Source organism: Pteropus vampyrus, unplaced genomic scaffold (genome assembly GCF_000151845.1).
Source record: "Pteropus vampyrus isolate Shadow unplaced genomic scaffold, Pvam_2.0 Scaffold9, whole genome shotgun sequence".
Classification (NCBI taxonomy): Eukaryota; Metazoa; Chordata; class Mammalia; order Chiroptera; family Pteropodidae; genus Pteropus; species Pteropus vampyrus.
The window spans coordinates 15,333,629-15,357,483 of record NW_011888790.1 but is presented as its reverse complement, the minus strand read 5'-3'; the positions used below and the strand labels follow the sequence as shown (position 1 = coordinate 15,357,483).

The 23,855-nt window shown below is 33.1% G+C and overlaps 1 protein-coding gene across 5 annotated transcripts in view; it reads right to left on the bottom strand.

The window, feature by feature from the left end:
* Window positions 1–23,855, bottom strand: part of TMTC2 (transmembrane and tetratricopeptide repeat containing 2) — a 370,372-nt gene that overhangs the window by 93,659 nt on the left and 252,858 nt on the right. For all 5 annotated transcript variants that reach the window (XM_011374929.2, XM_023521201.1, XM_023521197.1 and 2 more), the window contains one exon: window positions 16,573–16,694. In XM_011374929.2, coding sequence (XP_011373231.1) covers window positions 16,573–16,694 — 122 coding nt within the window. The remainder of the gene's footprint in view (window positions 1–16,572; window positions 16,695–23,855) is intronic.

Genomic DNA, 23,855 nt, shown 5'->3' with positions numbered 1-23,855 from the left:
AAGGAAGGCAGAAACCACAATTTTTATCAGCATTCTGTGGTCCATAAGGTGGCACTAAAAGTTCATAGAAAATGGTTTCCAATAGGAAACTTTGCTTTAGATGGATAGAGTGGTCAATGGGATCTCGGTTTAGGCAATTAGTGCAATAGAAAGCTTCAAATCTCAGCTATTTATTAGCAACACCAACCATGTAGCTGGGCTGTTTGTACAATGGGTGCCTCTTGTTTGTCATGACCAGCTTCGCGAGCACTTGCTAGATTGCTTCATCCCAAACTGTTTAGCAATAGCATGGGAAGTGGCTGCGCTGATTGGACCCCACAGAGACGGCCTTGGCTCACAGAGCTCAGTGCTGACACTTATGTTGCAGAGGTTTAAATCTTGTGGGGATGGTTAGAAAAGCTGTGTTGTGAGAGTGGAAAAGCAGGAGCCTCAACAACAGCTGCTTTGCAGCTGGGTCACAAAGGAGAGCAAGAAATCCCCCGACACCATAAAAGGTAGCGGATGATGGGAAGGCAATCTCAGTGCCTCCATTTGTCACTGGCAGGGTGCCACTTGCTCTCAAATCCAAATGCTCTCACAAGAGGATAAAGCCAGATGTAAATAATTCTCTAATTTTATCCTTTTTTTTTTTTTTTTTTGTAGACAGCTTCAGCAGTAAAGGACATAGAGCTTATCGAATTTATTTAGACACAAAATTCTTCAATGATTTAACCATGGTACTGAAGAGAATACTGGATTTAATAACAGAAGCCTGGGTTCTAGCCTGGGTTTGACACCAAAAAAGGTGAACAACCAAGGAAAGCCACTAATTTGAACAGGTTCCATTTTCCTCAGTTGTCAATCAAGAGACCTGGGTTAACAGAACTCTATTGGTTTTGAGTCTGTTAAAAATATGGAATTAATTCAGAAGAAATAATTAGTAGTTAAAAATTTAGATTAAAGGAAAGTTAAATTCTTTTCTAATTCATGTCATCCAGTGAGCTGACACTGAGATTGGGGATAGTAGCTGAGACCTAAAGTCAACTGTAGTTTATTTTATGTACTAATGAATGAAACTAAATGTAGGTGGATAAATGATCCATTTGTCTTCTTCTGAAAATTCTTTGTAGGTGAACATGCCCATCAAAGGCAGAATATCCTAGAAAGGTTCTTATAACAACCAGACCACATGTACATTGAAATGTATACTATGCTTCTAAATAGTTCTAGTTTGCCTGAAATCGCTCTGCCCATGCCCACAGTTCCAGAGTGTATATGACAGCACCCTCTACCTGATTTGGACAAATATTCGATAGTTCCCCTAATTCTTGTTTACCTTTACAAGTATTCACCTAAATTAGATGAGTTAAACTATGGCTTTTATGACGCTGCCATGCGCCACCAGATGAAACCACTAAGGCTCCGTCAGGAGCATCAGTGAGGTCTCACCATGACCTCAGCTTTCCACTCCCCAACACACTACTAACAAAGGCACCATTAACAAAGACACTCTTTCACAGCACAAGACCATGGGATTTTTGTCAAGCATAATTAAGTTTCCATTCATCTTCTCTGCTTCCCAAAACACATTTTTCAAGTCCGTGGTCCTAGCACACTGAAATTTTACTTTCTCTTTATAGGTTATATAAGAACAGAAACATTATGGAGCAGATTACCATGTGCTAGGCATCATTCAAGCACTTAATGTGTATTGCCACATTAAATCCTCATAACACACCTGAGATACTATTATTACCCATTTTACAAAGTAAAAAACACGCCTGAGATACTATTATTACCCTTTTTACAAAATAAAAAACTGAGGCACAGTGAGGTTAAGTGCCTTGCCCAAGGTACAAAAGTTTGATTTGGCAGAGCTTGGATTCAAACAAAAGTAGTCTGGCTTCGCAGTTTATACTGTTTATTAGATTATTAGTCTTGGTCCACAAGTTCAATACCAAGAATCATTTTGCTACTAAATGGTAAGCTTTACAGAGTAGGGGTCCACCCAAATACTCACGCATCCACTCATCTATTCCTCATCACGTATTCAGAGAGTACCTACCATATACCTAGCATTGTGTCAGCCACCGGATAGTTGAAGATAAAATGAAATGACTCCTGCTCTTATAGACTGAATAATACGGTGGTGACTCAGTAGGTTAGGCCCTTACCAACTGTAAGATAATACTTAAAAGGGCTCTTGTTAGACATGCACAGTACAGAAGGAGAAAACAGACACCAAATCATCTATTTGGCCTGAATGAGTCAGGTCAGGCATCAAGGCAACTATCTAGTAAGTCCAAGTGCTAATGACTAAAAGTTATCCTTATGAAATCCAAATTGAGAAAATTATTTAGAAAATCAGTCTAATGAAAAAATTTTTCCCTCATTTTAACATCATTAAAGGGACCAACAGCTTACAAAGGTTAACTTGATACCCACTCAAAATACATCTATTTGACAAAAATAAGGTTATTTAACAACTAAAGTTACTGAATTTCAACTTTCTGTCAGGCAATGATTCTTGAGTCACCTTCTATGAATAATTTTATGTGACTTACGAAAAAGGAAAATTTATTGAAAATAGTAGTGTTTAGTAAGCACCTAAAATCACTTTCACTTCTAGAGTGTGAAGTGACCAGAGGTAGTACATATAAAATTACAGGAACCTTTAAGTACGTAGGGTGAAACACACACACACACACACACAGAGCAAATGGTCAGGAGTTGGCACATTACCAGAAGAACAAGTTTGTATGCATAAATGCATATGACAAGCATATCGCTGAACTGGATCGTTCCCAAATCGTAGCAGTACAGCATGCTAGTTGAAGCATACACACATAAGTTTTGGCACTATTACAAAATAAAATTCTCTTTCTTTCTTGCAGTAAAAGAAAATGTGTAATATCACGAGAAACTGTGGACCACTAATAGGAAAAACATGAGTAGAGAGATGACATGGAGATGGAGAATAGAAAGTCTGCACTAGTTTGCCTTTAGACAGACAATTTAATAGTAGTTCAGCTCAGGGCTAAATTATCACTGTCAACATCTCACATCCTGTTGACCTTGGTAGGAAAAATGTGCTATAAACGTGCACAGAACTCACTAAACATCAACCTCCTGAACCGTCTTCATCATAGTCTACAGTTTAATTGACACCTGAGTTGGCAGATTTATCTGTGAAATCCAAGAGGGACTGAACTGACACTCCCAATCATAGAAGTATTTTTACTGAAGTAATGCGGAGGTATACAAGAGGGCAGTGGAGTCAACTTGACACCATTACTTGTGCGACTGCTAAACAAACAGAGCAGGCTTTAGAAGAAACATACTGACTTATTCAACTTCTCCAAATGGAATGCACATACACTTTGGGGGTATATGGTGTCATGCCATGAAAAACATGAACATGGCACTTTGAAGACTTGGGGGAAAATATACGCTACTGAATTACTAAATCAGTTGAAACAGTTTTCATTTTAAAATAAGCATAGATGTGTTATAAAAAGAGAAGCATTGACGTAGAGGGAAGAACTCAGCCTTGTTATCAGACAGATCTGCGTTTGACTATCTCCTCAAGAACAACCCTTAAAATAGCTAGGCTACTTGAGCAAGTTGTTTAATGTCTCTGGAATACTTTACAGGGATAGAAAGAATACCACCTGACAAAGTTTATACCTGAAACACTACACATAAAGCTCTTAAAACAGTGAGTAATATACAGTAAATGCTATTATGTTAGCTATTATGATGTTTGTGTAACAGGGACATAGTAGCTACCATCCAAAATCTTAATAGAATTAAATGAGGTAAACATATATTTTAAAAGCATAACACAGCAAGACATTGTGAGCACTTACAAAAAAAAAGTCAGTTGTCGTCTTAACTAGACATTTTAACTAAATCCATTTACCCACAGGTAAGTCATGGAAATAGATGATTATGATTCATTTATTTAAAATGGCATTCTTATAACACACCCATATGAAGAACTCTGTGATCCAAAAGAGCTTAGTTATCAAATAAAATGTCTCTTGTTCTGCAACATCTTAGATTACTATAGGCAAAATTTGCCTTTGAGAATCAGAGAAATTGAAGAGAAATCAGGGAGAATACCAAAACTCAAAAGGTCTCTTTTCTCTTTGAAATGTTGATAAAATTTTACAAGTCCAGGCTGAAATAGCATGGGTCATACTGCTACCAATCTCAGAGTAAAAAAATAGGAGAATTATAGTTGACTCTCAATATTGAAATATTCAGATACTTGGTATTTCACAGAAGCAAAACTGTATTTAATCATGGTACAAATACTCATATTTGTCATATTCCACAATTCTTTGCCAACAGGGCTATAGATGACCATGTTAATATTTCTTTATTTTTAAAAATATAATAATAAAATGAGAAATACTGGATAGGCAATGGAGAAAAAAACGAAGTACAGAAAATACCCAGAGAAGACATTATTTCCAACAGATAGTTTCTGTACCGAAGGATAAACAAGAAACAGTAGAAAAGGTAAGTTTTGGTGTTGCCAGACTAACTAGATTAATGATCAAATGAAGTGAGAAAAGTGTGAGACTAAGCTATGTGCCTAAAACAAGTCACCTGAAATAAATCATATTATTTTAAGAAAGATTTTATACAGTAGAACAAATTCATTCTTTCAGGGATAGTGACTGCTTTAGATTTGGGTGGCTTACAATAATAATACTAATCAATTCATTTCAAAAATACCTGAATATCTACAATGTCATTAAGAAAAAAATATTCCTCAGAATTCCAAGTAAAAATTTCTTAAATGTCTTTTAGCACAGTAGTTGTTTGTTTATAGTCGAGTAAACAATACTGTGCTAATTGAAAGTTAATGCTTTCTAAGATCACAAATGCCTTCTTCAAAACTATTGCAAAACTGTAAAAAGAAAAGCTTGATTCTTCTATAATCCTTATCTGTGTAAATTCAACCTTATTCATTTCTATAGAAAATATTTCATATTGTCCTCCATCCTATCAAATTTATATATCAAAGTGATTCAAGTAAAATATATAAATATTATGATAATTTCTATAAAAGATAATAGTGTTCCTGGCTGCCATACATCACGCTTAATAAAATAACAGTATTATCTGTATTCTGTAATACTTGTCAGAACACATTTATTATCATTACTACTGCTATTCATGAAATGCTACAAATTCCCTCTGAAATGAATGATTTATATTATGTGCTCTTCTGAGATTACATGCCAAAGCTATCAGAGCAAAACAGATAGCTAGAAGATCATACCTTAATATGTCATCAAATGGGGAAAAAATAAAGGAATATATTCAGTTTTGTGTTTTTTATTCCTATCTTTCAATAATGAGCAGGATTTCTATAGTTATAGGATTACAATATCTTTTTTTGAGACAAAGAAAATATTGTATATGCCAAAATGTTATTATATATCCAACTATCTGACCCTTTACATTCACTCTCCAATCTCTTTTTAATGCTGAGAAATTTTGACATTTTTAACCAATAGAATAAAACAAAAAATGTAAGTTCTCATGTTTTTTACTTACTTAAAAAAAAAATCCTATTTTATTACCAAAAATATACACACTCAGGAAAATTCTATATGTTAATAGTGGTTATCACTGAGAGGCAAGATTATTGGTGATATTTTAATTTCTTCTGCATTTTCCAAATTTTCTACAATGGGAATATATTACCTTTATCATTTGGAGTAACGTTAGCCCAATTCCAGTTCTAGTCAGGGAGTTGAATGATGAAAGACAGTTAGTTTAGGGTTCTATTTGTTTGTTCTTTTAATGCCGAGTCATTGTGTTATATTCTTCAACCCAAACTTATCCATTTACCAGATGAAAACTCTAAGTCTCATCTCAGTCTGCTTTCTCATCTCTACTTGATTTTTTACTTACTTTAACCTAGTTAAAACATCATTTTCTCCTTTCTGTGTAACTACTTATGTAAACAATCACCTTTGCCATTTATCCTTTCAAACTTTTATTTTTTATTTCTTTCACCCTTTCCTTTCACCATGCAACATCAAAATAATTTATTTGTTCAACAAATAGTTATTGCTGTACAAGACCCACCTTCAGCGTCTAAAATAATGAATTAGACCAAGCTTATACCCTAAAATAGCTCTCGGTCTAGTTAAATCAGTGAAGAAATGTAGTGATATGTCAGTGAAATGCTTGGACAGAAAACTATATGTGAAATGAGCCAATCTGCTTCAGAGTCATTTCACTTAAATTCAATCAATAAATATTTATTAAATAACTATGTGCTAAGCACCAAGCTAGTAATGTAATGAAGAAACTGGGTCCCTATTCTCACTGTCTAAAAAAACAAACAATAGTAATATGAAGTATTCAGCTATCATATAGTATTCATATGCAATATGAACCTAGAAGAGAAGCACTAACACTGCCTGGAGCAATCAGTAACTATTTGATGAAAGAGAATGTTAAAGATGAGGCTAAATGGATGGGTCAGATGTTGCCAAGTGGAGAGATAGGGAAAAAATATTCTAAGCCACGGCAGCAGCATGTTTGGAAATATGGGGAATAAGGTGCTTGTGTATCTAAGTTTGGAAATGACAGAGTCTGTAAGACAAAAGGCAAAAGAAATTGTACATATGAACAGACCTCTAGTTGATACAGATTTTTTCCTCTAGAGAGAACCTAAAAACAACACTTCAGTAGCACTATGTACACCTAAAACCCCATGTTGGTTTCCAAACTATTTTCCAATAAAAGCATCTAGGTCTCCTTAGAAATATGTCTGATTCTAGGACTTAGGCAGAAACTATATAGCCTACAGTATGTTCTAGTGACAGAATGTAAGAGACCTCCTAAAGGAAAACACACACACACACACACACACACACACACACACACACACACACACTGTTGGAGGTATGACAAAGGGACATAGAAGCCTATGAAAGCATGCCCATTGGTCAAAGCTAGGCAATAAAACCAATTTGAGTGACAAAATAAATAGTAGTAATATATTATAGCCCAATGTATAAAATAAATGTCCCTGAGCCCATGCTAATACACATAACATTTTAAATAAATAATTAGAAAGAAAAGATGAATTTCTATGCAGAATTCCAAATAATTTATATAGATACTCTGCCCTCAGGGAGAGGGAGCATAACTCCCACTACATAAGTGTAGATTGTACATAATGGCTTCTTTCCAGAGTGGAAAGGAGGGAAAAAAGTGTCTTTATACTGGAGAAATGTCACAAAATATGACCCCAAGTCAGGTCCTCTGAGTTACAAATAGTGGTAAGTCATATTGATAGTATATCACTTACATTCATGTGATGAGAATGACACTATCTCTATGATCTTCCTTCTCAAAACCCAAAACCTCAGTCTAATCTGACTAATCATCAGCCAAACACCAACTGGAGAATATTCTACCATACACATGACCAATACTCCTCAAAAACTGTTAAGGTCATCAAAAATAAGAGAAGCCTGAGAAACCGTCATAGTCAAACAGAGCCTAAGGTGACAAGACAACTAAATGACATGTGGTATCCAGATGGGATCCTGGAGCGATGAAAGGACAACAGGGAAAAACTGAAGATACCTGAATAAAATACGGACTTGATTTAATAACAATATATTGATATTGGCTCTTTAATTGTGACAAATGTACCACACTAACGTATAATGTTAATAATAGAGGAAACTAGGTATAGGGCATACTGAAGCTATCGGTACTAACTTCGCAACAATTCTGTAATCAAAAACTTTTCTAGAACAAAGTTTATTTAAAAAAATAATTTCTTCAAAATCTAATGTAAATGCCACAAAATGTTCACCTTTGTTATGTCTGAATTAAAAATGCATGGGTTTCTGTTGCAACACTCTTTTTCTAAATGCTTGAAATAATTTGTAACAGTAGCAAATTCATAAGATAAAAATTTTTTAAAATATCTGTTCTGACTCAAATTGCTAAATGGGAGGGTGAGAGTATTCCAGCAAAGACGCCCCTCTTCCACATAAGTGGAAATGGAGTGGGTAAGATAATTACCTCATGTGGAGAACATGCACCTTAGGTGAAAAAGATGAAAATAGACAACCTTAGGAAACTATCTTAAGCCAAAGCAATGAATTTCCACTTAATCTTGTACCTCTGCTGAGGTAATAATCTCTTTTAGGTATGCAAATATAAGACCAGAGGCTCCTGATCAGTAATTTGCTGCTTAAAATGAGTAAATTTCTGATTCAAGCAGATGTAAATTCTGTTTTTCTTCTAGCTATTGCTATTTCATCCCAAGAAATAAGAAATAAGCAAACTATTTGGGAGTTAAGTCTTCACACTCCATTTCTCAGGGACAAAAATTTCCCAGAGTGACTATCAAATCTAACTATGCTACCTGTTTCTCCATTATATAACATTATAATGCAAGGCTTTCTACAAGGTCAATGCCAATCTTAAACCTAATGCCATATGCTAATGTCAAACTGGCCAAAGGGTCCTACCTATGTGTGAATCCTCGTGTTGCTGTTGTCCACCCATTGTTATTACAGTGTACACTGAATTACAGTGTAGGCTCAAAAATGCACCTCATCCTGTCACTTTTGACAAAGAACCTCAATTACACATCAGAAATGAGCCTCAATTATACCTGCAATTTTAAGCCCTTCAAAAGAATTATGTTTTCCATTGTGAGAAGATATAAATTTCTAGGCAGGTAAGTGCTCAAGTGCTCTGGCTCCAACTCAACATTCTATCAGTTAAGTGTTTACCAGGTAAAGGTCAGTGGTCGCTTCACTCAGGCCTCCAACCCTGAACTCCCTTTCAATCTAGAAAGCCGTATTTCCTTCAAAACTAAAATATGAGAGAAACTATATACCATATATGGTATACTACATATGGCATGTTTAAATGAAAAATTCAATTTTACACTTCACTATTACTATTCCCTTGTTACTTCTGATAGATACCTAAATCCTTTTTACAACTACCTATGAATTTAATGATATACACAGAAGTATCTTTTCACTTCAGAACTGCATTAAAAGAAAATCTAAAAACTGAATGAAGATTGTTTTATAAATAAATCTGTATGCATTTTGAAGTTAGGCATTTGTGTATACGAGGCACAGCATATGCATGTTCTGAAAGGCTAGAGAACAACTTAAATAGTATAGCTTACAGAAAAACAGGTGTGTGTGTGTGTGTGTGTGTGTGTGTGTGTGTGTGTGTGTGTGTGTGTGTGTGTGTATCCATCTCCAGATGCTACAGGGGAAAAAAAGGTGACCTCTTTTTGTAAAAGTTAAATATATTTGCTTTTGAATATGTATGTTGTCTATGCTACCTTTCCTAAAAGTAAACATACTTAGACCAGCATGCTGTTTTAATAAGGAAAGATACTCAAATTTTCTCCTTTCTGAAAAAAAAAAAAATGATCAAGCTAGGAAAGTATAAAACAAATTAAAAGTAGAGTTTAATTGAGCTTACATTAAAATATTTTCATGCTTTATTACATGGCAGGAGAGTCAGCATGATGTGGTAGAAAGGACATCAAACTGGAAGTCATGAACTTAAGTCCTATAGTGTAATGCATCAACAGGGGTTATAACAAATTAAAGCACTGTGAAGTGAGGGAAAGTGCCTGCCAGTTTGTATGAGATTGTATATCGATAATAAAAAGGAAAGAGTAAGGAAATAAAATTATGGTACTTACATAATCGTCCTTTCTGAAACAGAAGCCATTTCCACCAGTCACAAAGCATGGCAGCCCACAACTGAAGCAAACTATCAATGGTTCTTGGTATGAATTTCTCCTAAATAGAATATGCTGAGGCCTTCTTGAGGCCAAGGAAATACCTTGTCAGTCTTTGTATCACCACTGTTTATTATAGAGCACGAGGCAAAATTCAGACTCAGCAAATGTGTATCAAATACAGGTTTTCACAAAGGACTGTTTTTTTTTAGTCCTGCAAGAAAGTCAAACTGTATTTAAATTCTTCTTCTCTATCTACATCCGTCTAATAATATAGGGTATCAGATTACTGGGGAATTAGGAGGGCCTGAGCCTGCTGGACTATTTAAATTGCATTAAATGATAACTACAGATCAAATACAGAAACCAAACACTTAAAATAACAACAATGAAATGCAAGTTAGTTTAAAAGCAATATAATCCTATTTACCCCTTAATAAAAGTTAACATTTCTTTTCAAACACAGCTGCATGTGTATGTAGGTATAAAGCAACTAGAATTATTTCAGGTAACCTTTAATGCCTGAGAATTTGAGTATTTTAATTTTTATTATTCCTGAGAATCTCTGGCCAAAGGAACTAACAATGACTTCTACTGATAGACATACAAAAACAAAAATAAAAGCCTAGGATATTTTGGAGATATTTGGATCCTGTGTTATTTGGTGGCAACAAGTAGAGTAATTATAAGATTGATTCTAGATAACAAAATCTGTATTTTGGAATGAGGGGCTGGTTTCTAAAAAAATTAACTATCGGATACATTATGCTTCAGAGTATAGATAATACAATGATAACTATATTGCCTCAAGAATGCTATATCATAAAGTTTAGATGAGGCGACTTCATATAAAATGCTTAGCTGAATACAGTATTGAATTAAACTTTCCCTTATATTTCATCCAATGTTTCCGTAACATAATAAATATGACATTATTTTTCTTTTTACGGAATAAATTTTGCAACTTGAATTGGACATATCCATAACAATCATGCAGTAAGAGTCACAGGAAAAATATTTTGTTTCCCTCCCCCTCTAATCTAAACATTGCAGTGCAGTTACTGCAATGAAACAACCTGTTAGTCAACATGCAAAGAATTCTGCTCTAAAGGGGACCAAGATGAAAAAATAATATCAGTTTTGAATAGTAATAATTACTACAAAAGATCCAAGAAAACAAACAGCACACCACTCCAGAGAGACTGCACAGACACTGTTCTAGCCTGGGGTATGGAACTTTTCTATCGGACTTTAAGAACTTTGACAACTGGAATTTTGTGTAGCCCAATTAACTTTGGCTAGACACAGAAATCTGGCTTAGTGCTTCCCTACAGTAGCCAAAATAAAGGGTTTCTATATCAAAAATTACTTTCAGAATCTCCCATATCCTTCCTTCTCTCTTACTAAACTAAATCTGGTAGTAAAATAAGCTAACAGCCAAGTAACTTCTACTACAATTTTAGTGAATATTAATTTTACTGGCTCACAAAAACCGCAGAATATATGGCTTAAATAAACTGAACAAGACGAAAAGAAAAAAAGACAAAAAAAGAAAAAAAAAGTCGAAGTAAGGATGCACAAGTAATTATAAAACATGCACAGCTTTAGAAAAAACTATAAAATCATCTGAAATACCGTTATAAATGAAATGTAATTCTTTCCTTTCTCTCTTAATGCATGCCCAATTTTAAATTCATGGCACTAGCCGTAGGTAACAAAGTTCAAAAAGAAATAAATCACAATTTTAAAGAGTGCTTGTGTGTAGCATTTTAACTAGACATGACATTGGTGTGAAAGTTCAGTATACTTTAAAGAGATGTCACCCAGGCTCAACTATATTTAAACATGGAGGCTACTAGTGACCCTAATGAAGAACTATTCTCTAGAATACCCTGAGAAATTTGTATTCTTGTTATAATGTAGGATCTAAAAGTGCCTAAGAAATCGTTAGTTCATTACCTATGATGCTTAATAATAAAAATGTGTTTAACCACTCAAACTAAACTAGTATTAGAGGTAACATTTAAAATTAATTTGTAAAAAGGGGGAAGGGAGGAAGTACTGGCTGACTTTTAGAATCTCCTATCACGTATAACAAAAGAAAAAAAACTTCACACCAAGATTATTTAATATAGAGTGAAAATTAATGATGTTCAATTCAGAAAACCTGGATGTTGTATCCAATTCTACTATTTAGTAGCTACGTTACTTTGGGGGTGTGTGCCTTAAATCTTTAAAGTTCAGTTTCTTCATTTTATAAAAAGAGGATAAGACTCATTGTGAAGATTCATGAAATAACAAATGTCAAGCACAAGTGCTCTAAAGATGAACACTCCTCTTGTGCCCACCTCCCCTTTTAGGGTCTTAGAAGATTACCTTGTGTACACTTCACAATCATGCCACTCATTCATTTATTCAGTACATATCATTGGAAATTAGAACGATTCTTATCATAGAATAATAAGTCTCAATACATGTATTGACCAAATAAAGGTAATCAGGATAAGGAAACAAAAATATTAAAATGCCATGTATCCAGCCCATAAATAACTTAAATCAAGCTGAGAATCAGGCTAAGGAAACAAAAATATTAAAATGTCATGTATCTAGCCCATAAATAACTTAAAAACAGAAATGCACAAGGAAGGCATAGGGATAGTAACCAAGAGAGTGAAATGCCATATCCTGAAGAGACAAAAAGATAAGACTTAATTCCTGTCCCATATGTAGGGTCAAAAAGCAGACATAGATTTATTTCTGCCATTAGATGTGGGAAGCACTATTACAGAGATACTGAGACCATGCTATGAAAGTATCTAGAAAGAAAAAAAAAAATAACTGCTTGAAAGACTCAGGCAAAACTTCACAGAGGAAATAAAATTTGAGAGGGCAGAAAGAGAAAAAGAACATTTTTGGTAGAGAAATAAAAAGATTTGATCTATGAAATTTTCAAAACATTCTGAGAAACGCTAAATCATTTTGAACTTTTTTAAATACTGTAAATACTACAAAAATTCTTTTAAAAAATTTGTACAAAAAATATACTGAGTGAATCATTCTATTGGCTGTAATACAAGCACCCATAATTTTATCTTTTTCTTATTTGTCTTATAAAAATATCATTTTTATATGAAATCTTACTCTATGGTCTAGGTCCAATATAGTTGGATATCATTTTTACATATTTGCCTTTGGTCAGTTTAGACAAAACAATAAAAACACCACTCCATTGCTATACCTCTTCCCATGGGACTAATAGCCAATTCCATTTTATAATATCTTATATTTAAAGCATTCAGAAGTCCAAATGTGTGGCATTTTTCACCTTGCCAATTCCGTGTTAAGTCTATGGCATGCAAGCAGGCCAAGAAACCCAAAATTAGATAAAAGCTACCTATTGGTATCAGAAATTTGCCAATCTCATAATTCAAAAAGAAACTGTTAATGATGGTTGTGAGGTTTTTGGCACTGTGAGTTTAAGCCAGTCCATGAATGGGTTTGTATTTCATCTAATCAGCAAATCGGAAACTATAAAAGTTTTGTTGGTGTGGGGGAATTAAAATTTGGATTGTTATACACAAGTCTTTCCTTCCCTTCCATATGTTTCAGTGAATTACAACTTCTGAATCCTTTTTTTTTTAAAGCAGCCTATAAAATCATATTTTTGGTGTAGGAAACTTAAAATATTCAGGCTTGAAAAGAAGGACAAGAAAAAGAACATATAGTTTTATGTCCAAAGTAGTGTCATGCTCTAGGTATATTCAGAATTAAATACATTTAAGCTTTCAGTGTTTTTCTTTTCTAAATGGACTTTTCTTTTTTTAAAAAAAATCAGGCAACTGAACCTTTTATAGATAGTTTTTGAAGATGTCATTTACCAACTTAATTCAAAATGTTTCCATTTGAAATTCTTAACATCTCAAAGATAGCAGTTGGGGCAAGAGGTATATTGTGAATTCTATTCTGGTGTGGAGCTACGTGAATTATCATACTATCAGAATAAGAATGGAAATGGCTTTCATAGGTAAAATAATTTTTTCCAACGGATTAAATTCGACATGCTGATCTTATAAATGGCAGAAATAGCAACTTGTCTCCTTCAACTCTGAGTAATGATCTCCTTTCCCTTCCTCTATTCTTTGTCTGTTGGGCCCATATTTATTTCATAATTTCTTATTTCTTTTTATTTTCTTATCCTTTTGCTTTTATATGGAAACATTTCTTCACTGCTATTTATTCTCCTATCCTTCTAATGAATATTGTATGCCACCATATTTTTAATTTCTGAAAGTTCTTTCTCATTTTTCATTACTTATGTTTTAATGACAACCTGCTCCAGAAAATGTTACCATCTCTTTCTAAGGATTTAAAAAAAATTTTTTTCCTCTCTTTCCTCCAGTGTCCTACGCCTAATAATTTGATTCAGTTCCAATCTTTTACTTCCGAAGCTTTTCTAATGTGATTGACGATCCTTGGTTGCCCATTGATATTTAAGAGGAAGTTAATAAAAGCTGAATGATGTTTCTTAGGCACAGGTGTGCTTTCTAACGACTGGACAATTCACTTTTATGTGTCTGGTTCGGGAGCTAGACATTTATAGGGCCATCTCCAAAAGTAGGTATGTGGAGATCTTTTTCTTACAATGATCAGTTTCCCTAGGAAGAAAATTTAAAATTTCTTGGGAGGTGGGTGTGGGGTGGAATTGCTGGGGGAGTATAAACTTTGTGCTGCTGGTGGTCTGCATGTGGTAGGAGAGTAGTGAGAATCTGAGCACTCCACTGGAAGACGTTCACTCAATTCTTTTCAGTCCCTTTGCTGGCCATCTTCAATTGTGCAAGCTGTTCCCGAGTCCTGGACCTCTCTTACTCAACTGCTCCACCACAATGAGCTTCCTTTCCCCCGACTCAGAGGTGAGTGAGTACCTGGTTGTGTACATGGAGGAGAGATCTGACTGTTCCCTACATATATCATAACTATGCTCCATAACTCACTCTTGTCTCTGCCAGCTGCCTCCAAATCTTGAGTTTCCCTAGCTTTCTTTTTGAGTATATCACATTTTTTTTCATTGTTATTCCATCCCAAAGCCAGCTCTGAAAAATCAGTTGTAATATGTCCTTACACTTTTTTGACTTCCAAAAATCAGGTTAAAAATCATCACTTCTCCTATTTTAATTGTTCCTGTGATGTTATTTGTCAATATTTTATTCAGTAAAAGTTTACTCTGATTTACCCACATGATCACCATTTCCTTGTTCGCCCTTCTTTCTGTATCTCACTCAGTAATTCTTTCTAGATTTAATTGTTTTGTTTTGTTTTGTTTTTTTGAAGGACATATACTGTAATCTCTTCAGCAAAATCTCTTAGTGGACTGATTTCTATTGAAATTCTCAGCTTAGGAATTCTCTGGTCATGAAAACAAAGTAAATTCAAAACCCAAAGCCTGGTGGGGGAAGGAGGGTAGTGACAAATTCTCAGCAGGGACTTTATTCATTCTCCATTCAGGTCCCATGTTGAGACAGGCAATCCTTCAAGCTGCTTTCTTGTACCAGTGTGCAAACTTAGTGTATATTATCCTTTCACTAAGGGTATGAATTTCCCTGCTTTATTTGGAATCTAATTCCTGGCCTTCCCCTGATCCAAAGGCTTTGTCTCTTATTCCAGCAAGAACAAAAACAAACAAACAAACAAAAACTCCCTTCTCATTGTTTGTCATAACTGGTAAACTATCCCAAATCAGCTACAGGTTTGGCCTACTGTTTGCTGTTCTGGTGTTTAATTACTGCTTCATTTCTAGCTTCTGGGAAATTCTCTTACTACTTTTTGAGTTCAGCTATGCATTAAAAGCATATGGGTTATAGTTTATTAAGCATATCTAGATATTTTTAGTGAGAAATTTTCTGATTACCTAATCAGAATTTCTTTAATAGTATTTTAGTGGTATCTTAGCATGGATACATAATAACTTTAAGTGTTTAATCTACCTTCTGTGAGATATTAAATGTTATCACTTTTAAATAATTATAAGACACCTTTCTATGAATTCAATTAAAAATCACTTCCCTGACCATTTTCTCTATGTTTTTCTAGTATTATTTTTATTAATATTGGGGAGAGATTAGGTGGCATAACTGATATAATATAGGTAATAGACTCGATTAGGACTGAAGGCTAGTCTACTACTTATTAGCTGAGTGAACCCAGAAAATTTACGTATTTGGGACGATCCTCTATTGCATAAAATAAAAACATTAATAATACTTTGAAACACAGGGAATTACAATTTTGAAAGTCACAATGGTACAATAACAGCAATTTCTTACGCTTCATGAGAACCACTTTCATGGAACTATGGCCTCCAGGAGTGCTTTTCACATGAGTGGCCAAATGATGGCTCCACTTCTCTTTGTGATGATTTCAATTAAAAGGAATTGCAGGTAACACTGATCAACACACATGTAAAGTTTGGCTCTTTGGAAAAAATCGGACTTAGTTCTATATTATAGCCAAATCAGAACATAATCTTTATATAGATATTGTTATTATAACACATTCATTATGTAATCATATTGGGGTTCACCATTAATATGTTTTCATTAAGTTACAACAAGGACCACGACATAGCACATTTTATCTAAGGCAAACCATACAGCCAAAGGAATATATGTTTCCATATTTTCTATACAGGGTTCTAACTTAGTATTGTCACCAATACATTCTAACAGCCTGAGTTAACTGGTTTCAAACCAGTACCTCAAACCACATCTACCTCAATCTGCATGGAGAAAACCAATTTCTAAAGGGTAAGGCAGGTAGTTACTCACTGTTAGAGCCAGCAGTTTCCCGTAGGTGAGATGAGCAGGAATGTGGTCTGTCTTGGATTTCAGTGATTCCATATACCAATGCTCTGCTTCAGGGAGTTTGCTTAATCGCATGTACGCTTCACCTGAAAAATGAATCGTGAAAATCAGTCCGAGAACATAGCTTTTCAACAGCCTTTGTATCAGCATCACATCGCCATGCTTATATTCCATGAAATTTCAGATGCTTTGGCAAGTACTTTCATCCATTATCTCACTTGATTTCTCAAAAGTCATCATAATTTCATTTTATAGATGAGAAACCTTGTGTTTGGAGAAATTTAGTGAAATGGCTAAAACAAAAAAAAAATAGTAAGTGGTAAAGCTTTGATTTTTAACCTAAGAACATCTGACTCTCAAGTGTATGTCCTCAGTCACCATTTTTTTCTCTTTTTTTCTAAGTTTGTTCTTATTTACAATCACTTATTCTTTTTTATTTTCATGAATTCATTCTTTTAGAAATTCAAACATTTAGAAAATACCTACTAAGTAAAGAGCATTATACAGGACCTAGACGAGAGAAGTTTAAGGTCCTGCCCTCCAAGGTTTACAACCGTATTGAAAAAATAAGTTTAAATGAAGGAGTTAAAAATATTTTAGATTAAGCATTGGTGCTAGATTTTAAGTTCCTTCAGAATTATTTGCATTTTATATACTAACAAGTAAATAAATTTGCCAGTTTCATTTCAAAAATCTAATGGACATATAACAATTATTTAGCATGCTTAGCACCATGTACACAAAGGTTGTCTGAGGCCTTTCAGTCACCAGTTATTACTTTCAATTTATAAAAATTTAACCTATTAAATAACATTTTACTAATAGCCAAGCAAGAGGAAAAAAAACAGAAATAAAGCCAAAAGTATATCAGTTGCCCACTTATTATAATGCCCCTCACCTTTATATGATTATAGTGTGACAGAATCTTCACCCAATGAGAAAATTATATTTTAAGATAATTTGTGTATTTGTTTTAAATATTGTAGTTTTAAAAAGCACTGCAAATGTAGAAGTTACTCACTTTCTGAAATCAAGCAATAGACTGGTAACCTGCATTATTTCTCAAGTGGACTTTTATGGCTTAACTAATCATAATTATGATAGCTTTTTCCATTTAGAGGCATAATTAAAGGCTTTTTCTAAATCCATTACCCACACTGGTTGTATACCCTTGTATTAGCACAGCATTGTCAATACAAATATGTTTGATAAATTGAATTAATTTGAGTCTCTTGACCTTTTGAGTACCCTCAGCTCAGCTGATTAGAAAAAAATACTGGTGACAAATAATAAGTAATATGCACAAAAATGTATATATCCACTCACAGACATCTATGTGTTTCTAGTTTTGAGAACAGTCCTTAAACTATACTATTATAAAAAATGATAGCTAGAAAATGTTTTGTTTTACTAAAGCTTAAAATGTGATCGCATTTAAAAATAATTTGAGTTAGTTTAAATCACATGCCCATGGTGAGATGCAAGAAATACTGAAGCAAACAGCAAAGACTGAAATGAAATACACAAAATGCTCATAGTTGTTAGAATGGTAGAATTAAAAACTGAATCCTTATAAAATTTTTACGTTTCTGTAATAACTGAATTGTTTTTATTATAATATCTCTATAAAAATTGAAACACTCAGACTTTTTTGGGGGAGGAGCGGGGGCACATTGAACTAATACACGTTCCCAAATCAAGCAAATACTAATTTTTCTTAGGAAAAGGGAACCATTCTTCATACTGGAATAATATTAGATGTAATTATATAACAGAAAAGATGCACAATCCCTAAAGTATTAATAATTTTAAAGCAATTAACGATAAATTGTATCCAAATACTTATTTCTAAATAATGTGGAAAGCATATATTAACCCCAGAGTTACAGCTGAAGATGGGCCTTCACCACAGGTTGTTTGGAATAACCTGAAATCCTACTTTGGGTCTCTAAGTGCTCATAGGTCACTTTTTAGAAGTTGTACAATCATTGTATTTAATATATCTTCTACTTTTTATTTATAAAAAAAATCAATTAATTTGTTGATAACAGTAGGTTGCATAGAAAGAGTACAAGAGAGCCCCAATTCCAGATTCAAATTTTTATTATATTTAAGTTATTGATACCTATCTGAAAATCACTTCAGAAAGTGTATTTTTTTCTAAGTCAGAAATTCATTATTAAAACCAGTTTTGAAATGAAATATTATTAACTTACTAAATAATCTGTGGCTGAATCATTGTCTTCAGTAAGAACTTGTAAGCAATTATATTTATAAAGCTTGTGAGATGGAGAAATATCAAAGGACTATAAATAAGAACTATAATATAACAATGCATCCTGGCAAGTCCTGTGAAAAATGTAAATAACCAGCCTACTTAGGTACTATTCATTACAACTTAAAAAAACTTCATGTAACCATTCATTATATTTAAGTAAGAACAATGGTTACAATGACAATCATTCATTAAATGCTTATTAATGAATCAAAGTAGCAAGCTACAGGGTGGGGGACACATCTGATTTATGTGCATCCGTTCCTCACATTCTATATATCTTTGAGTATGTAGAATGTTTTTTCATTTCCCACAGGAGCCTTAATAAATTACCCCATTCAATCATTACCAACTAACTTCAGAGTAGGTCTGCAAGATGAAATGTATTTTCAATCTCTATATAGTTGCCTTATCTCATTTTTTATTAAAAATGTCACCTAGATTTTACAAATGAGGAAATTGAGAAGTAAGTGGCTAGATAAAACACAAAATATCATAAATGTGGAAAATGCTAAGCTGCAACTCAACCCAGACGACATGACCTAAAAGCACATTGCTTTTACCATTTGGTACAGAATAATCACAAACTTTCTGACAATCCAACTCAGGTGAAAATTCTACTCTTTCTTGCTCCTAGAAAATTGTTTTCTAGTTTGTGATACATTGGCCATCGAGTTCATTTCACTTTGCCTGAGGCTTATCTGTTGAATTAAAGAAATAAGGAAGAGCAATAAGAATCCATGGTTGACCTTTAGAAATGCTTCTGCTGTATATGCTATTCAATTCTTAAAGTGGGCGGGGGGGAAAATGTAGCATATAAAATGCACATTAGTTCTAATGTTAACCTTAACATAAAAACAGTATATAAAAGTGGTAATAAAATCAAGATACAAAACTTAAAATGCAAGAAAATGATCATAAATGATTTTAAATGTGCTTAAAAATAACAATAAAGATTTAGGCAACAAACAAGCACCTGCTATATCCCTGGCACTGACAAGGTAGAAGCTTCATATTTCTCATTTCTAATTCATAGTAGGGGTTAGAATACTCATTTTATGCATGAAGAGGAAGGCTCAGGAATGATAACATTACTTACACAAGGACAGTTAATAATCGTATCCTAAAAGATCTGAATGGCTCTAAAGCCCATGCTTTTTGCATTGCACCAAATTGTCTACCATATATAGTTATTAATTATTGAATACCCACTAAAGTCTTTAATATAATATCTTACATGTTTACATTATCCCTACACTATAATTATATCACTCTCATTTTACAAATGAAGTGACTGTGGCTCACTGAGTTTAACCAACTTGCTCGCTCAGTGTTAAAAAACAAGCAAATGTCAGACTCAGGATTCAGATTAGAGTTCTCTGACTCTTTCTACTAAACCATTCTGTCTAAATACTATAAAAAATAATTACAGATGGGATATAACCGCAAAAAGTACCATCAACGGATTCAGTTTTAGGAGAGAAATATAAAATATAGCTATAGCTATAGATATAGATAATACAGATATAAAGATTCCTTACACTTGATTAAAATATTAAAATCACTAAAATTCCACAAAGGAATTGGCCACACACAAAAAAGTTCAGTAAATTCAATAAATAAGGAAACTAAGATACTTTGTTAGAATTGAGTAGAGGGAGGAGGTTAAGCCATCTTCTCTGGTACTGTAATTCTTCTTAACTTGTAATAATAGAAAAAAAAAATTTATAATACCCAGGAGGAAAGAAGCAATAATGACTATTTTTCCTTCTCATCCTGAAAAAAAAAAAACATAATAGAAGCACTTTGGTAAGAATGAGAAGATTTGCTGTGCGATGATGTAGTGATCAGGTTTATCACCCAGATTTATTTCCGATTCACTCACAGACAAAGGGGATTTGGATGTCTCCAGGCTGGCTTCAGGCAGATATAAACCAGTTTCAGATGTAGAACAAATAATATCACTCTCCCTCCCTAAAAAGCCCAGGTCTAAATAACCCAGGCAAAAGCTAACTCCTTAAAGGAAAAAATACTGGATTATTGATGATGTAATAGTCCAATTCTCACTGATTCTCGAATTTCAAGTTACTGGACAGCTCAGGCTTGCAGATAAAGAATAGAGCATGTGGGACAAAGTACCCACATTTGCTAGTGTTACCTTTTGTTTCTCCTGCCCTTCTCAAAACAGTATATTTCTATGTTAAGATTCAGTTTAGATTCCTTATTTTTTCTTTCAGTTTTATTGATGTAATTAACATACAGTAAAGTATAAGTTTAAGGTATACTGCATAATAACTTGACATATATATTGTGAAATGATTATCAAAATAAATTTAGTTAATATCCATCATCTCATACAGATTTTAAAAAAAGAAAAAATTATTATTTTTTTAATCGTGATGAGAGCTTTTAGGATCTACTCTCTTAGCAACTTTCAAATATGTCATATAGCAGTGTTATTAAAGTCATTATGCTGTTTATTATATCCCCAGTACTTATAACTAGAAGTTTGTACCTTTTGACCACCTTCATCCAATTCCCCCATGCCCCAGATTCCCTATTTAAAAAAAAAAAAAACTTCTGTGACCACCCTTACCAAAAGTGATTACCCCTTACTCAACTCTCAACTCTTATAGTAATTGTTAACTGTCCTTTAAAAAAAAATTCTTGAATACATATCTTACACATCAGTTTAGGTTAACCAACATGGATAATGAACATGATGGTAACCATAAAGGTTAATGAGATATCACTTATTCCTGCCTTCATGGTACTTACAATCTAGTAGCAAATAAATATATTTACTAGTATTTTCCAAGTTTGATTTTTGGGTGCACATGAAACAAATTATGCAACCTTTTTTTTTTTAATTTAGTATGTATAAATTTCATTTACTCTGTGTTTTAAAATATGATTTCATAGATATCATGGTTTAGAATTAAAAAAAATAACAAGTAAATAATACTAAAGATGGTAAGTAGCCATGAGCAAATTGCGACAATGGAACAGGAGTAAATGAAGTGTGAACACCACCAAACTGCATATACCTAGCTATAATTCAAGAAATCATAAAAGTTTCAGAAGTATGTTTGTAAAAAGTTGCTACACCATCACTCTGCAAAGAAAATCTATTTCTATAAAAGGCCTCACAGAGGTTATAGCATTTTTCTGGACTCAAAAGAACAGTGGAAACACTCATAAAACAGCCCCACATGATTTCTAGAAGGCTTCCTGTTGCCAAATAACAGTGAAAGTATCTCATTGCCAATACTACAAATTTTTGGATAAGTCGACTGAAGGGCAGGCATTCCACCATCATCTATCTAATTTCTAAGTTTCTCAGTCTGAAAAGCTGGCTGGTCACTAAGGTAATCATCCATTTTTTCAGAAATACTTATTTTCCAATGAAGATATGGAAAAGGTTTATGTTGGTGGTTTGTATACTTAGTGTTTTACTATGCTGGTCATTTTCTTTTAATGAGAACTTTACCGATCTTCAAGTCTGTTATGATCATTTCTTTTTACATGTTACTTTTAATTCTCTTTTTAGGAATTAATTTTGCCACATAATATACACTTTAATTAATTAGTTAAATTCGTTTCATCTACATGTTGAAATTATTTACAATTATGATGCAGCTTCGAATTATGACATATAACAAAATAGTAGCTAGATGGCTGAGTTTCAAATCCTTACTTTCCCATTAAGTAGACTACATAAGCTATTTACAGGGCTTTAGTTTTATCATCTATAAAATGAAGGCCTAAGAATAAATAACTCCTTCATCCTCAAAATGATATAATCATTTGTAGATTCACCACTGTTCAGTAATTTATATACAGTCATTTCATAAATCAGTGACAATATCTTAGTCAGTCTGAAAAGAAACTGCCCTATTCATGGATTTTCTAGATGATCTATTCAAGACAGACTATATCTAGATCAAGTTATGATTACTCTATTTTTGAATTTTTAAATATATTTTTGTCTAATTATAAATATATCTGCTAAATATAGAAAGTATGAAAGATAATAATTTTATTAAATTGAATGAATTTTATCACTCATGGATACCGATTGGTAAAATATTGGTATTTTTCCAGAATTTATTTCACATATCAAAAAAAATCAATTATATAATATGTCAAGTATTTTGATAGTTTTAAGTATTCTGATTCCTTCAAGTGTTTTATTATATTAAATAAAAATATGACAATTTTTCCAAAATTCAATTTCTCATTCAAGAGCAATATTAAATTTTGTCTTTATTCAAATTCCTCTCTCAGCTCTTTATGTAGGTACTGTACCTCCTTCAGCAACTATTATCTTATTTTGTAATAATCTTCTTTTTTTACATATCTCTTATTATTACCTGGGGATATATATGTAGCAGTGGAATTCTTGAACTAAAAAAGCACTAGCAAATTTAATATTCAAGATACAGATTACCAAATTAGCCTACCAAAATACTCTACCAACTTCGCTTCCATAAGTCGTATATGGGGAGAATAACTTTTCTAAGCCTTCAGCAAAATGTGATTCTAATACTTTTTAAAATATCTATTTTAACTTTTTTATATCTAATTTATATCTCATTTCAACTTTTATTTAAAAATATTACTAATAAAAATGCACATATTTTCACAAATATTTTTTCATAAAATTTTATCCAGAAATATTTTTTATTTGTAGATTGTTGTTTAATGGTTTTAAGCCCTTTGCAATTAAGTTATTTATCTTTCTCTTATGGTAATGCAAAAGATGGTTAAAATAGTTTTTCATTTCAGACTATTTTAATTTTCGTATAAGCAAATTGAGTTGATTTTTCCTTTGTAGCTTTATCACTATCTTTTATGCATAAAAAATTCTTCTACAGCATAGGGACATATATTCTCTTCTAATTATATAGTTTCATTACTAAAATTAGCTACTTATTCCAGAGGAAATACATTTTGCCATATGGTGTGAGGC